This window comes from Protopterus annectens, chromosome 8.part0 (assembly GCF_019279795.1).
Source record: "Protopterus annectens isolate FY-2018-M chromosome 8.part0, PAN1.0, whole genome shotgun sequence".
Taxonomy (NCBI): domain Eukaryota; kingdom Metazoa; phylum Chordata; order Ceratodontiformes; family Protopteridae; genus Protopterus; species Protopterus annectens.
In genome coordinates, this window is record NC_056741.1 from 1793995318 (window position 1) to 1794009697 (window position 14380).

General features: G+C 44.3%; 1 protein-coding gene across 1 annotated transcript in view; it reads left to right on the top strand.

The window, feature by feature from the left end:
- CNOT1 (CCR4-NOT transcription complex subunit 1) overlaps nucleotides 1-14380 on the top strand; it is a 4219019-nt gene that overhangs the window by 797469 nt on the left and 3407170 nt on the right. The window contains exon 8 of the mRNA XM_044079520.1: nucleotides 7631-7757. Coding sequence (XP_043935455.1) covers nucleotides 7631-7757 — 127 coding nt within the window. The remainder of the gene's footprint in view (nucleotides 1-7630; nucleotides 7758-14380) is intronic.

Consider the following 14380-nt stretch of genomic DNA (forward strand, 5'->3'; position numbering starts at 1 on the left):
TCCCAAGACACTGGTATTCAGGCAGACTGAGGGCTACCTGCAAGCAGATAACCCAAGTGTGATGATTGCAACAGTGAAACACGAAGAACATCTGAAAATGTGACTCCTGAGATTTTTGAAGTCTAATTTCAGATCCGAAGTCTTCAATAAAGCTAAGTACCCCATTGGGGAAACTTTTCTTGCCTCAGACCGATGTCAGAAAAAGTTAACAATTGTATTTCTTGTGGGAAGCAAATACCTCAAGGATTTTCATTCTTACTGCATACCTTGCCTAGGCCCAGACCACGACGTCACTGGTTGTCGTTTTTGTGCTAGGTTTAATAAGCATACTGTAAAAAGACGCTTTGATTTTGCACGTCACTACTTCGGTAGAAAATTTAACTACACTATGCCGTCTGAGAAACCGACTATTGGCGTGCACAAAAAACGCAAGGATAAGGACAGGCGGCCTAGACCCAAGCCAGACTCCGAGGCCTCGGCTGGTCCTGTTTTCGGTTCACCGGTCTTCAATGAGGCTCCGACGCAGCCCCTGACTACCGCAGATCTGGAACCCGAGACCACTTTGGTACTTTTGGCGGAAAGTACTAGGCCGACGCAGCCATTTTGTTCAGCCCCTTCCGACTACACTGCTGAAAAAGATGGTGCTGCAGAAACTCCTTCGGTTTCTGAAGGCGTCTTCAGACCGACACTCACCATAAAAACGTACCCTAAGACTCCTATTACAAATAAAACGACTGCACTTCAGTCTCCAGTTCAAGACCCCATGCCTAAGAAACAGATGCTCAAAATGGCTGAAGATTTGATCTCTTTAATCAGGGGTTCCCAACCCCCATCCGACAAAAGGCCTAGACAAGAGGTAGAATATGCCTCCTCTGAACAAGTTATTTCCTCAGGCTCTTCTGAGGACCAAGATTACTACTCCTCCCCTTATGAAGATTCTGATGCTGAGGATTCTATACCCTCAGCTTCTCCTCCTGAAGACTACTCCTTTGGGGAAACTTTACACACTGAGGGAACACTTTCACTGGGAAGGTCAGGACTACTCTGACTCAAAGAAAAGGCGCAGAGAGTTTCTTTTACTCGCCCAGCACAGACCACTTGCCACCTCCCCAGTTTTAGACATTGTGGATGATGTTTACTTAGAATCCAGTTTGAACCCAGATTCTCTGCCTCCTGCTCCGGCCAAACCTGACAGATGATAGAGTGCCTGATTCCCACAAATTTATTTATAAAAGCCCTGTTGCTGATCCAGAGACTATCTCCCAGGGTCCCAAAGGGGCTAAGGCTTCTATGGCAAAAAAATCCTGTACCCGCTGAAAGGGACTCCAGAGCACTAGACAGGTGGGGGAAAAAGGTTTACACCTCAGCCACTCTAGCTATGAGGGCACTAAATTGCCAATTCCACTTGCTAAAATATCAGCAATTTCTAATGTCTCAGTAAAACAAAAAATGAGCACACTCCCTCAACAGTCTGAATTGAAAGAAATGCAGGATCTGCTGCATGCAACTGAATAGGTGGGCAAACGTACTTTACAATGTGGGTTTGATTCTTTGGAGGCTTCCTGCAGAGCAGCTGTTACTGGGTCTGTTATACGTAGGCATGCTTGGTTAAAGGAACAAACTCTGCCTGGTCATGTTAAAGCAAAGCTTCTAGATGCTCCCTTACAGCAGGATGTTCTTTTTGGAGTTAAGGCAGAAGAAGTCTTAAAGAAAATGGAGGATAAGGCAAAATCTATGCAGACAGTCAGATTTCCTACAGGTATAGCCCCCTCGCTTCAGCAGAAATTGGCCAACAAAAATTGGTCCTTTCCAGCTACTGACACCAGAGCACAGAGGGGTAAATACAGACGTCCAAGAGGCAGAGGACCAACCACAAGCCCAGTACAAACCTCGCCAATGGGGCACTGCAACACAGAAGAGAGGAGAAGACCGGTCCCAAACTACCAGGAGGCACACTCAATTACTTGCACCTCATCTGGCCAAGCAACACTCTCTTGGCAGCCCCCTTGGGAGGAAAACTTGCACTTTTTTCAGACAATTGGCACATTGTCACAAAGGACAAATGGGTCCTAGACATAATTTTACGAGGATACAGATTCCACTTTCACACCTTGCCAATGAAGAGGAATGCCAAACCTGCCACAAAATCAATGGGCAGAAGCACAAAAACAAATTACAGCTCTCATGGACAGTGAGAGCCATTCAACTGGTATCTACTAGAGAGCAAGGCCAAGGGTTTTACTCAAGACTCTCTCGTTCCCAGAAAGGACGATGCCTGGAGACCAATTCTGGACCTTTCAATTCTAAACACCTTCTTACAAGTTCCCAAATTCAAGATGCTAACACTACAGCAGCTTCTTCCCATGTTGGGCAAGAAAGCATGGCTAGTAACATTGGACCTCAAGGAGGCATACCTGCATGTCCCTATCAGACAAAGTTGCAGAAGATACCTCCATTTCATTGCAGGTTCAACCCATTACCAATTCTCTGCACTGCCCTTTGGCTTATCTACTGCGCCCAGGGTCTTCACAAAATGCCTGGCACCAGTAATTGCATACTGCAGACAGAGGAATTCAAATATACCCATACCTGGACGACTGCCTCCTCCAAGCAGAAAGCAAGGACATCCTCTTACAACATCTGGCTTTTGTAAAACATCTTCTAAGTTGCCTGGGGTACACAGTAAACAAAAAGAAATCAAAACTAGTACCCTCACAAAATGACATTCCTGGGTGCCACCTTGAATAAAATGGCCCAGAGGGCTTATCTGACGTCAGACAAACTACAACTGACTCAATATTTCAAAACAATGGCAACAAAGACCCAACTACCTGCAAGAAAAATTCTGCAGGCCTTGGGCTTCATGGCATCTTGCATACTACTAATACCATTTGCAAAGCTGCATATGAGGAAATTACAGTGGTACCTAAAAAGCGTATGGTCTCAACACAGCCACAGCTTGGACACAATGATATCTCTCATTCCCTGCCTACAACAGGAGTTTCTATGGTGGTCACAGGCATGTCACCTCAACAAGGGTCAGCCTTTCACCTTGCCCCCCAGCCAGGCAAACTGACAACAGATGCATCTGACTACGCCTGTGGGGCACACATGGCAGGACAGTGCGTTCAAGGCAGATGGACTGCAGATCAAAGGAATCTGCACATCAATCAAAAAGAGATGCTAGCCATACAGAATGCTCTGACAGCCTTCAAGAATCTATTGCATCCAGGACAACTTGCAATAAAGACGGACAACACCACAGTAATGTGGTACATAAACGGGGGGGGGGGTACACACTCCTACCCTCTATGCAGGCAAAAATTGACCTTGTGGAACACAGCTCTGGCTTACCAAGTTCAGTTACAAGCTCAATTCCTGCCAGGAAAAAATAACACATTGGCAGACGACCTCAGCAGAAACATCATGGATCCCCACTAGTGGAAACTGGATCCACAAGTATTTGCAATGATAACTCAAAAATGGGGCCTTACAGACATAAACCTATTTGCCAGTCCTCAAAACTATCAACTAACAAAATTTTGTACAAGGACACTTCACCATCAAGCTTGGAAAGTGGACGCACACTCATTCAGTTGGAAAAAACTGACAGTATATGCGTTCCCTCCATTGCCTCTCCTCACAAAGGTGCTTCTGAAAGTCAGAAAGGAGAGACCACGACTGATGCTCATAGCCCCAGACTGGCCACGCCAGCACTGGTACCCAGTATTGAGGAATATGGCCCAGGGCCCACCTTGGATTTTACCACAAATTGCCCATTTGCTTGCACAGCAAAACAATCAGATTCTTCACAGCCAGCTCAAAACCTTAAATCTGGCTGCATGGCAAATCACCTAAGCATCCAGCCAGCTCCTCTTTCCCAAGCAGTTATGGATGTTGTTCTGGAAGCTAGGAGGCCCAGCACCAGGAAGGCCTGTTCGGACAAATGGAAAAGGTTTTGTGCATGTAACCAAGCTAAAGGCCAAAACACACTTCACCCTCACATGCCTCAGATTCTACAGTATTTAACAGAGATGTTACACAAAGGACTTTCTTTTTCTTCCATTAAAATCCATGCATCAGCTATTTCAGCCCACTACAACTTGGATCCCCCCTTATTTTCGCATCTACTTAAGGCAGTTCCTCAGAGGGGCAAAAAACATTAGGCCCCCCCAGGAGAGCACCTACACCAACATGGGACCTCAATTTTGTTCTGGAAAAACTTACGTTACTTCCCTCTGAACCAGCTTTCTCTGCAGATCTACAGTTCCTATCATGGAAGACTGCCCTGCTGCTAGCAATAACTTCAGCTAGAAGAGTCTGAGCTACAGGCACTAATGGCAGTGGAAACTTTCCTCATTTTCCATCAAGACAGAGTTACTCTACGAACTAATCCTTCCTTCATGCCTAAGGTGGTTTCCAGTGTGGCTTTAAATCAAACCATCCACTTTACCCACCTTCTTCCCAAATCCACAGAACAAAGGAGACTCCTGCATTCCTTGGACATTCACAGACAACTTTGTTACTACTTGGATAAAACTAAGGCTTTCAGAAAATCTGACCAGCTCTTTGTATCCTATGCTACAGCTTCACAAGGGAAGGCTATATCAAAAACCATTTCCAAATGGATAGGACAGTGCATTCGTTTTTGCTATACCCATCATGGAAAACCAGTTCCTGCTACCATTAGGCCCCACTCTACCAGGGCAACAGCTACATCTACAGCCTTCCTCAGGGGGGTTCCAACCAAGGAGATTTTGGAAGCTGCAACTTGGAGTTCAGTACACACCTTTACCAAACACCATCACTTACCACTCTAAGACTAGGGCTGGCTTCGCCACTGCAGTTCTGCAGGGCCTTCTAGCCTCCTCTAACCCTCTAACTCCTCCACCCATCCTTAGCTTTGGGATTCTACCCAAGTGTGATGACTGCAGCAGGGTAACACAATGAACATAGTACAGTTTTGTACCTACTATAAGTGTAGATGTTAGAGTGTACACCCTGCTGCAGTCCAGGTTACCCTCCCTCCATCCCCCCTGATCTAACTGGCTAAATCTCTACAATACCTTCCTGATGTATTTGCTTATAGCTGGAGGGATTTTGTGTTTGTGCAAAAATTACATAATTTGGTACTAATTACTGGCCACCTTTTTGGGGGCACTTGACATCTGGGGCAAGAAAAACTGAAGAAAATGGTGTCTGATGCATTTTATATATATATATATATATATATATATATATATATATATATATATATATATATATATATATGTATATTTATATATATATGTATATTTATATATATATATGTATATTTATATATATATATGTATATGTATATATATACATATATACATACATATATATATATATATATATATATATATATATATATATATATATATATATATATATATATATATATACATATATACATACATATATATATATATATATATATATATATATATATATATATATATATATATACATATATACATACATATATATATATATATATACATATATACATATATATATATATATATATATATATATATATATACATACATATATATATATATATATATATATATATATATATACATATATACATATATACATACATATATATATATATATATATACATATATACATACATACACCCCTGGCTCACTGACGTCAGGGAAGAAGCGACAGCAACCGACGCTGGACCAAGACTTTGGAATTCCGGCCGACTGCGGGACCGCCTGACGACAGGATAACCCAAGTGTGATGACTGCAGCAGGGTGTACACTCGAACATCTACATTTATGGTAGGTACAAAACTGTACTTTTCCCTCCCTCCGTCCCCCTGGTTTTCTCTATCCTTTCGACCTATCCTCTTTATGGCCATCTTTTATGGCAGGGTTATTTACTTTCTACTGGACGTGTTTTACACCAAGTAATAGCTTCCTTTTTTGGAGGCTCCTGACATCTGGGGCAAGAAAAACTGATGTAATGGCATCTGCTGCATGTTTTATACCCCTGATGTCATTGAAGAGGCGACAGCAATCAACGCAGAAATCCCAAGACTCTGGTATTCCGGCTGACTGAGGGCTTCCTGTAGGCAGATAACCCAAGTGTGATGACTGCAGCAGTGAATACACTTGAACATCTACATTTATGGTAAGTGTACACAACAGTACTTTGTGTAAATGCACTGAAGTCACTGAAGTATTCCAAATAAATGGGTTATCTTGACTGATTTTCATCTGGGGGGCTTCCAAATCTTTATCTTTAGGTTGTACATCTGTGTTACAGCTTGTAAGCATAGGATTACATTGGCAAATGTGAGTATAGATTCTCGGATTTTCTTGCTGCCAGCCAGATCACAGGTCCTGTATCTATCGGACTGATTTGGTTGTTAGTACGGTAGCTTCTTTAAAGAAAAGTGCCCCAGTGGGGAACCTTTCTTTACTTACATATATTCTATATTTGTATTAGATGTCTGATAAGAGGGGGGAAAGCAAGTGCGGTAGGCAAATCCCTTAAAAAGATCTGTATACTCTGTTCTGATTAGGTGAAAGGGTTCTTGCTACAGGTATCATAATGGACTTGAAAGGATGGTGACAGTGAGGCAACATGACATACTCTACAGCAGCCTCAAGAGCATTTCAGCTTAGGTCACCTTTGGGGGTGTCTTCTAGGGGGTACCATTCACTTGAGACTGGATGTACCATTCTAGAAGCAAGTCAGGCTTCATCACTTTGGTTTTCCAAGTCAAGTACATCTTCCCACCTCTTGATCAGTCTTCACCCAGAGTAGCCAAATGCTGTAATACTTGCACTTTGTGTAAGGAATTGTACTGCAGTATTGATTTCTTGTGAGGGACTTGATACAGTTGGAGAGTAGTCAGCATAACAGGTTACTGTTGTAGTAGATATTGCATCTAACTTATCTCCCCACTTTTTTGGATTTTTGTCCTGTGTAGGGTGGATGTTAAATCGTTCTCCCTTAGCTCTTTTGGCAAATTTGGTTTTGCACGCCGCAGAGCATTTTTGTTGGGAATCTTGGGTGTTGCTTCCTGTTGAGCTTTTCTGTAGGCATACACAGGAGTTCTTTACATGGGGTCTGTTGACAGTCTTGTCTTGCTGAAATGCAGGTGTTGCTGCCCGCTGTTCCCTTTGCAGGCACAGTCTCTAAAGGAGGAGATGGTCTCTGCTTTGGGGATATACAACTTGTGTAGCTCTGAGACCGTATAGACAAATGTTCACCTTCAGCTAATTCCCATGTATGTAGATTTGTAATACTGCATTGCTCTTCCATCTGTGTCTGTGGTTTAGTATCCTCATAGACACAGGCACTTATCTTTGCACCGTTTTTCTGCTTGCTTTGTTTTACATTAATAGGTTATGTATGTGTAGTATGGGGACATCATTGTTTAATCTTTGCTTTTAGTTGACAGAACTAAGGTTTAGAAGCATTTACCCTTTGTCTCCCATTTGGTTTAGAGGGCAATTAAACGACTTTCCAATGGATCTTGGCGCTTTAAGCAGTGAGCCAGTGCAAACCTGTCAAAATGTCATAACTTTATGGTTAATTTGTTGCGTTTTCAGCCTTCTTAACGTTAATGTTTGTTCTTGACAGTGTTGAAGAATGCCGCAATATTATCATTCAGTTTGGAGTTCGGGAGGTCACTGCTGCCCAAGTGGCTAGAGTTCTTGGGAGAATGGCTCGCACTCACTCAGGGTTACCAGATGGCATTGCTTTACAGGTGAGAAAAATAGGAAACTTCTCTGAAGTATGTCATGCGTGAACAGTCATACTGGTGCTGCTCTTGGAGCACCTTTTTTTATGGTTAAAGATCTCGTACTGGATGAAATTATTTTATAATGTTTGATTTTATATAGGATCAGCTCGCAGTGGCTTTAAGGGATGGAGAGGACTATGCCCTGGACTTCTTTTAGTACTGTGTGTATCCTGCCTATGGCATGCAAACTTTGCTTTTGTGTAAGCATTTTTTACTACTTGTATTTGTTTTCCATGTAGAACACTGATCTTCATGGACCTCTTTCACACACAGCTGGGAAGTGGTGTCTGGTTAAGTGGTTTTCTCAGTTAAACAATTAGTGGAGACTGAGAGAATAAAGCCCAGCACCTCTGGACCACAAGAAACAGCTTGTTAATACTCTAAACTAGCTGCCAGTCAGGTTTGTTTATTAATACTAAGTTGCTCCTGAGGTGAGGTTGTTACATAATTTCATAGTTTTGCAGTATTACTGAAAAGCCAACTGGGTTCAAGAAATTTATTTCCCGTAGCTATAAGATCCCCTGTTTTTTATGCCAAACAAGGACTGTGTCTATTGTCTAAACTTGGCACACTTGGACACCACCTGCTCTTTGTGCTGCTTTTAAATACCAGACCTATAAGTGATGGGCAGAATAAGCTAGTACTAAAAGGTCACTTAAGTTTCTGCTCCATCTGGTACTTCCACATCAGTGGCTCAAACTCCCTCTCATAAGCCAAGTAGCTATGGGAGCACTGAAAATGCTTCCCTCCTTAGTCTCCAAAGTCAGTGCTTCCTTCTGCGCCACCTCAAACTTCCAAGAGTTCAGATCCGAAATCTTAGGATTCAGTGTCTGCCATTGCCAAGTCTCCTTGGCTCTGTAGTGCAGGGTTTCCCTTGGAGCAGTTATCCGAGATTGAGGTCTCCTATCTTTCAGGAGACCTCTAAAATGTCTTCTAGGCCACCTTTCACTTCCTCAGTTAAGTCGTCTCAGTCTTTCTGAGGCAGAGGTGAATTAGATAACTCCTCAGAACACACATCCAGATGTGGGTCTTGCTGGCTCTGTCTCCCATCGGTTCCATGAGCCTTAAACCTTCATTCCATTCTGTTGTTGCTCCTTTTCCAATTCGACCTGTTTCAGAACCCTCTAGTCTGAGATCTCCCAAGAGTCGAACTGTCAGATCTGAAGATACCACCATCTTCCACTCTGACTTCCCTGATCTGATTGTCTTCTACCCTCCAGGAGCACGACTGTTCTCTGAGCTGAAGCGTCCGCATCAGATCCAAGGGGTTGACTTTGACTCCGAAGTTTTCAGATTAATCTCAGGGCTTCGGCATTGGACAGCTTGTTTCCTACTACTACCTCAGAGTGGAAAGTTGGGGAAGGCCTTAGATTGTCTGTGCTGAGAGTTTCGGCTCTGATCAAATTGTCCTCTACTTCTCCTGGTCTTTCTGCCTTTGACGTGGTGGAGAGGGTTTTCTCACCCTAGAGCAGTTATGACTCTATCGCTTTCAGATCCCATCCTTGTTCCCTCTTTGATCCTGTGTGTCTACTCATCCTGTACCTCAGACAGCCAAGCCCGTATGAACTTCCAAGTCGTTCCCACTAGGGAGCCCCCTGCTTCTTCCGACACCAATCCAGATCATCCCATTTAAGTTACTTGTAAGAGGTCATGCAGGAGGAGGCACATAGATTCCCCACAGGAATTTCTCACAGAAGACTTTAGTTTTGATGAAGGTGAGGAGTCCCCTAGCTCTCCACCTTCTCCACCGGAGGATGTCTTGTTTGGAAACTTCTTTGAGATCCTTTGCCAGAAAGGTAATTGATCTCCCTAAACCCCTTCTCAGGAAGAGTTCTTGAAAGCCTTTAGGTCTAGACTTTCTACGTCTTGGGTTACCAACTCCTCCATGGATGGGCTTCTAGACCTTTTCTCACATAGGGCATTGAAGGAACTGGACTCCATGGAACTAATCCCCAGATACCAGGACAAAACTGAGTGCCCTTCCAACAGTCAATACTAGACCAAGGGAATCCCTGTAGATGTGTGGTGGTTGTGGGAGCCAGCAAAAAGGGGCTGGCTGAGCAGAGCTCCACAGTCCATCTTCCTAATAGGGCATTTAGGCTGTTGGACAGGTTTGGGAAAAGTGTATGTTTGTCACCTTTGTCATATGGTTGCTGAATTACCTGGCACATTTCACTAGGTTACAGAGGGACTTAAAGGAACTCTAACTCTACCCCTGGGTCCATGTCCACAGTGGGGCAAAGTCTTTTTCCTTATGACTGGTCACCCTGCCATCCATTACAAACTTGTCCATGATGCTATTCTTCCATGGAGCTGAAAGTTCCTCATGGGCAGCCAGTTCAGGCATAGCCATTAGGAGACATTCCTGGATACGGTTAAGATTTTGTTCAGCCTTTCAAGGTATCATTCATCGGCACTCTTTTTGATGGATCATATTTGTTTGGACCAACTGTTAGATGTCCTTCATGGATGCATCTGCAGTCATAACAAATGGGTTGTCCTGTCGTCAGGCAGCCCTTCGGTCGGCCGGATTCCAAAGTCTGGGTCCGGCTTCGGCTGATGTCGCACTTCACCCGACGTCATCTCTGCTGGTCTTCGGGTATAAAGGCATCAGCCGACGCCATTTTCCTCAGTCTTTCTTGCCGCGTGGCTCAAGCAGAAGCTGTTCGCAAGTGCCGGTCGGTCAGATCCAGAGATTACTACTACCGAATGCTACTCAAGACTTCTAAAAGCTAAGTACCCCGTTGGGGACTCTTTCTTGCCTCAGCCGATGTCAGAAAAAGTCAATAACTGTTTAACTTGTGGGAAACAAATACCTCATAAAGATTTCCACTCTTACTGTTTGCCTTGCTTAGGCCCAGACCACGACGTAGCAGCCTGTTCGGCCTGTGCTTCCTTCAACCGACGAACGCTTAGGCGTCGGTCAGAGTTTGCTGAACAGTTTTTCGGCTCAGATTTTGCGTACATTATGCCGTCGGATCCTCCGACTACCCAAATTGTTAAAAAACGCAAAGAAAAAGACCGACACTCGCGGTCCGCGGTTTCGGCCGAAACCACGGTTAAACAAGCCGCGAGTGTCTCGGTTTCGGCCGAAACCGAGAAAACTGGCCAATATTCAGCCGAATCCATGACTACTACTGAGGCTCCTGCTATCTTACCTGAATCGGCCTCAGAAATTTTGCCTACAACTGTGGTTCCTAGTGATTTATCAGACACCATCCCTTTGGATGTCTCTACCCCAGCACGTGGTGCTGCTAGGCCTCCTGCAGCCATGTCTATTAAGGCCTTTGCCAGGGCTAAAGCAGCCAAATCTGCTAAATCAGTGCCTGTTAAACCCCCCTCACACAGGCCCACTTCTAGTTCTCAAATGCTTACTCTGGCAGAAGATTTAATATCCTTAATTAGGGGATCCCAATCTCACCCAGACAGGGCCTCTCAGCCCCCAGAAAAGAGACCTAGAACAGAGCCCCCCGAGCCAGTGTCCTCTGATGATTCTGCGGATGACTCAGACATTTCAGACCAGCCAGAGGCTCCTTTTTCCACTTATGAAGATTCTGATGCTGAAGAATCCATTCCAGCTGCCTCTCCACCAGAGGAATTTTCCTTTGGCGAAACCTTACATGCCATGAGAGAACAGTTCCAATGGCAGGGACAAGATTTCTCAGATTCAAGAAAAAGGCTTAGGCCTTTCCTGCACTTACCACAACATAGGCCTTTAGCTATACCTCCTGTTCTGCCTGTTGTGGACGATGCATTTAATGATGTCTGCACTGCACCTGATTCTTTACCTCCAGCCCCTGCCAAACCAGATAGATTTTACAGGGTGCCAGACACTCATCACCACCTATACAAGGCCCCACTTGCAGACCCCGAAACTATATCCCAGGGGCCTAAGGCAGTAGCCTCGACCACAGCAAAAAACCCTATTCCCTCTGAAAGGGAATCCAGGTCCTTAGAGAGATGGGGGAAAAAAGTTTACACCTCTGCTACTCTCTCAGCTAGAGCTTTAAACTGTCAGTTTCACATGATCCAATACCAAGAGTTTATGCTTGATCAGTTAACTAAAAAACTGTCCTCTGATGAATCTTTAGATAAGAAATATGTATTAGAAATGGTGAATAACATCCAACAGGTTAGTAACCATTCCTTAAAATGTGGCTATGATGCACTGGAGGCTTCATTTAGATCAGCCATGACTGGCACAGTGATAAGAAGGCATGCATGGTTGAAAGAACAGGTCTTACCGGATCATGTTAAAGCAAAGCTATTAGATGCTCCTATGGATAAGGCCAGTCTATTTGGGGAACCTGCCCAGCAGGTAATGAAGAAAATGGAAGAAAAGGCAAAATCTGTACAAACAGTTAAAGATTTCTTACAGGTTCAGCCCCCAAGGTTTAGCAGGAACTGGCCTGCCAAAAATTGGTCCTTTCCTGACTCCACAAGATCCCAAAGGGGCAGGAATAGACGCTCTAGAGGCAGAAATCAATCCAGAGGAGGTGCCTACAGAGGACGACAGTGGCAAGGCAATAACCGAGGCACAGACACAACCACTGCCACTGCAACAGGACAATCACAGTGACTTGGCTCTGACTCCGCCTACCAGGGAGCAAATAGCAGCACCATTAGGCGGAAAGTTAGCCTTATTTTTGAAAAATTGGCACTATATCACAAAAGACAAGTGGATTTTGCAAACCATAGACCAAGGCTACCGGTTCCATTTTCACACCTTACCAGTAAAAAGAGGAATGCCAAACCTGCCTCCAAATCAAAAAATAGAAGCTGTGCAGCAGATAGCGGAATTAACAAAGATGAGAGCTGTGGAAAGAGTACCAATAACAGAACAGGGCAAAGGATTCTACTCCAGACTCTTCCTAGTGCCAAGAAAAGAGAAAAGCTGGAGACCTATTCTCGACCTGTCCATCTTAAACGCATACATCATTGTCCCAAAATTCAAAATGCTGACCCTACAGCAACTTCTTCCCATGCTGGGCAAGGAGTGTTGGCTGGTAACTCTAGATCTCAAGGAGGCATACCTGCACGTCCCCATTCGACCAAATTGCAGAAGATACCTCAGATTTCTTGCAGGATCAGAGCATTATCAATTCTCAGCATTGCCCTTTGGCTTATCTACTGCCCTCAGAGTACTCACAAAATGCCTGGCATCAGTAATCGCTCACTGCAGAGTACAGGGAATCCAATTTTATCCATACCTGGACGACTGCCTGTTACAAGCGGACAACAAAAGCAAGCTGACAACAGATTTACAAAGGGTCATTTACTTGCTACAAGCCCTGGGGTACACAGTCAATTTACAAAAGTCAAGGCTGATACCATCCCAAACAAGAACATTCTTGGGCGCGGGATTGGACACAGTAAAACAAATGGCATTCCTAACTGCAGAAAAACAAAAAGAGCTCCCTCTTTACTTCTTGGCATTAACAAAGCAGAACAAACTAACAGCAAGAAAAGTTCTGCAGGCCTTGGGCTTCATGGCATCATGCATAATCTTGGTCCCACACGCCAGACTGCATATGAGAAAGCTACAGTGGTACCTAAAGAATTTATGGTCTCAACACAGGCACAGCTTAGAAACAGAAATACCACTAATCCCATGCCTAAAACAGGAGTTCCTATGGTGGGCTCAAGCATGCCAGTCAAACCCAGGCTTACCCTTCCACAACTTTCGAGCAAACCAATCCATCACAACGGACGCCTCAGACCTAGGATGGGGGGCGCACATGCTGGACAAATGGATACAAGGATTGTGGACTCAGGACCAGCTGCACCTGCACATAAACCAAAAAGAAATGCTGGCAGTAAAACTGGCAATCCAAAAATTCAGACCATTCCTCAAAGAAGGCCATTTGATAAGGACAGACAACACCACAGTCATGTGGTACATCAACAAACAGGGAGGCACTCATTCATACCCCCTATGCAGAATGACTTTGGACCTTTGGAATCTGGCTCTCAGCTACAACATCCAGTTACAGGCAATATTTGTACCGGGAAAAGAGAACACCCTAGCAGACATTTTAAGCAGAACCACCTTGGATGCTCACGAATGGATGCTACACCCGGACATCTTTAAGGCCATCACAAAGAGATGGGGAATGCCACAAATAGATCTATTCGCTTCTCCACTCAATCACCAGCTCAAAAAATTCTGCACAAGGACATTCCACCCACTTGCATGGAAGGTGGAGACTCTATCCTTCAGCTGGAAAGGCCTGACAGCATATGCATTTCCACCTCTTCCCTTGATGCACAAGGTACTACTGAAAATCAAAGAGGAACGTCCAAGGATAATCCTGATAGCTCCGAACTGGCCAAGACAACACTGGTACCCATTGCTGAGGAGCATGTCTCGGGAGAAAATGTGGTCAATACCCCTGATGCCTTTGATGTTAACTCAGAACAACTACAACATCATGCATCCAAACCTAAAAACCTTGCAACTGACTGCCTGGAACATCACATAGCAGCAACTAACCCAGACCTTTCCCAAAGGGTTAAAGACATTATCCTTGAAGCCCGCAGACCTTCAACAAGAAGGAACTATGCAGGAAAATGGAAAAGGTTTGTCA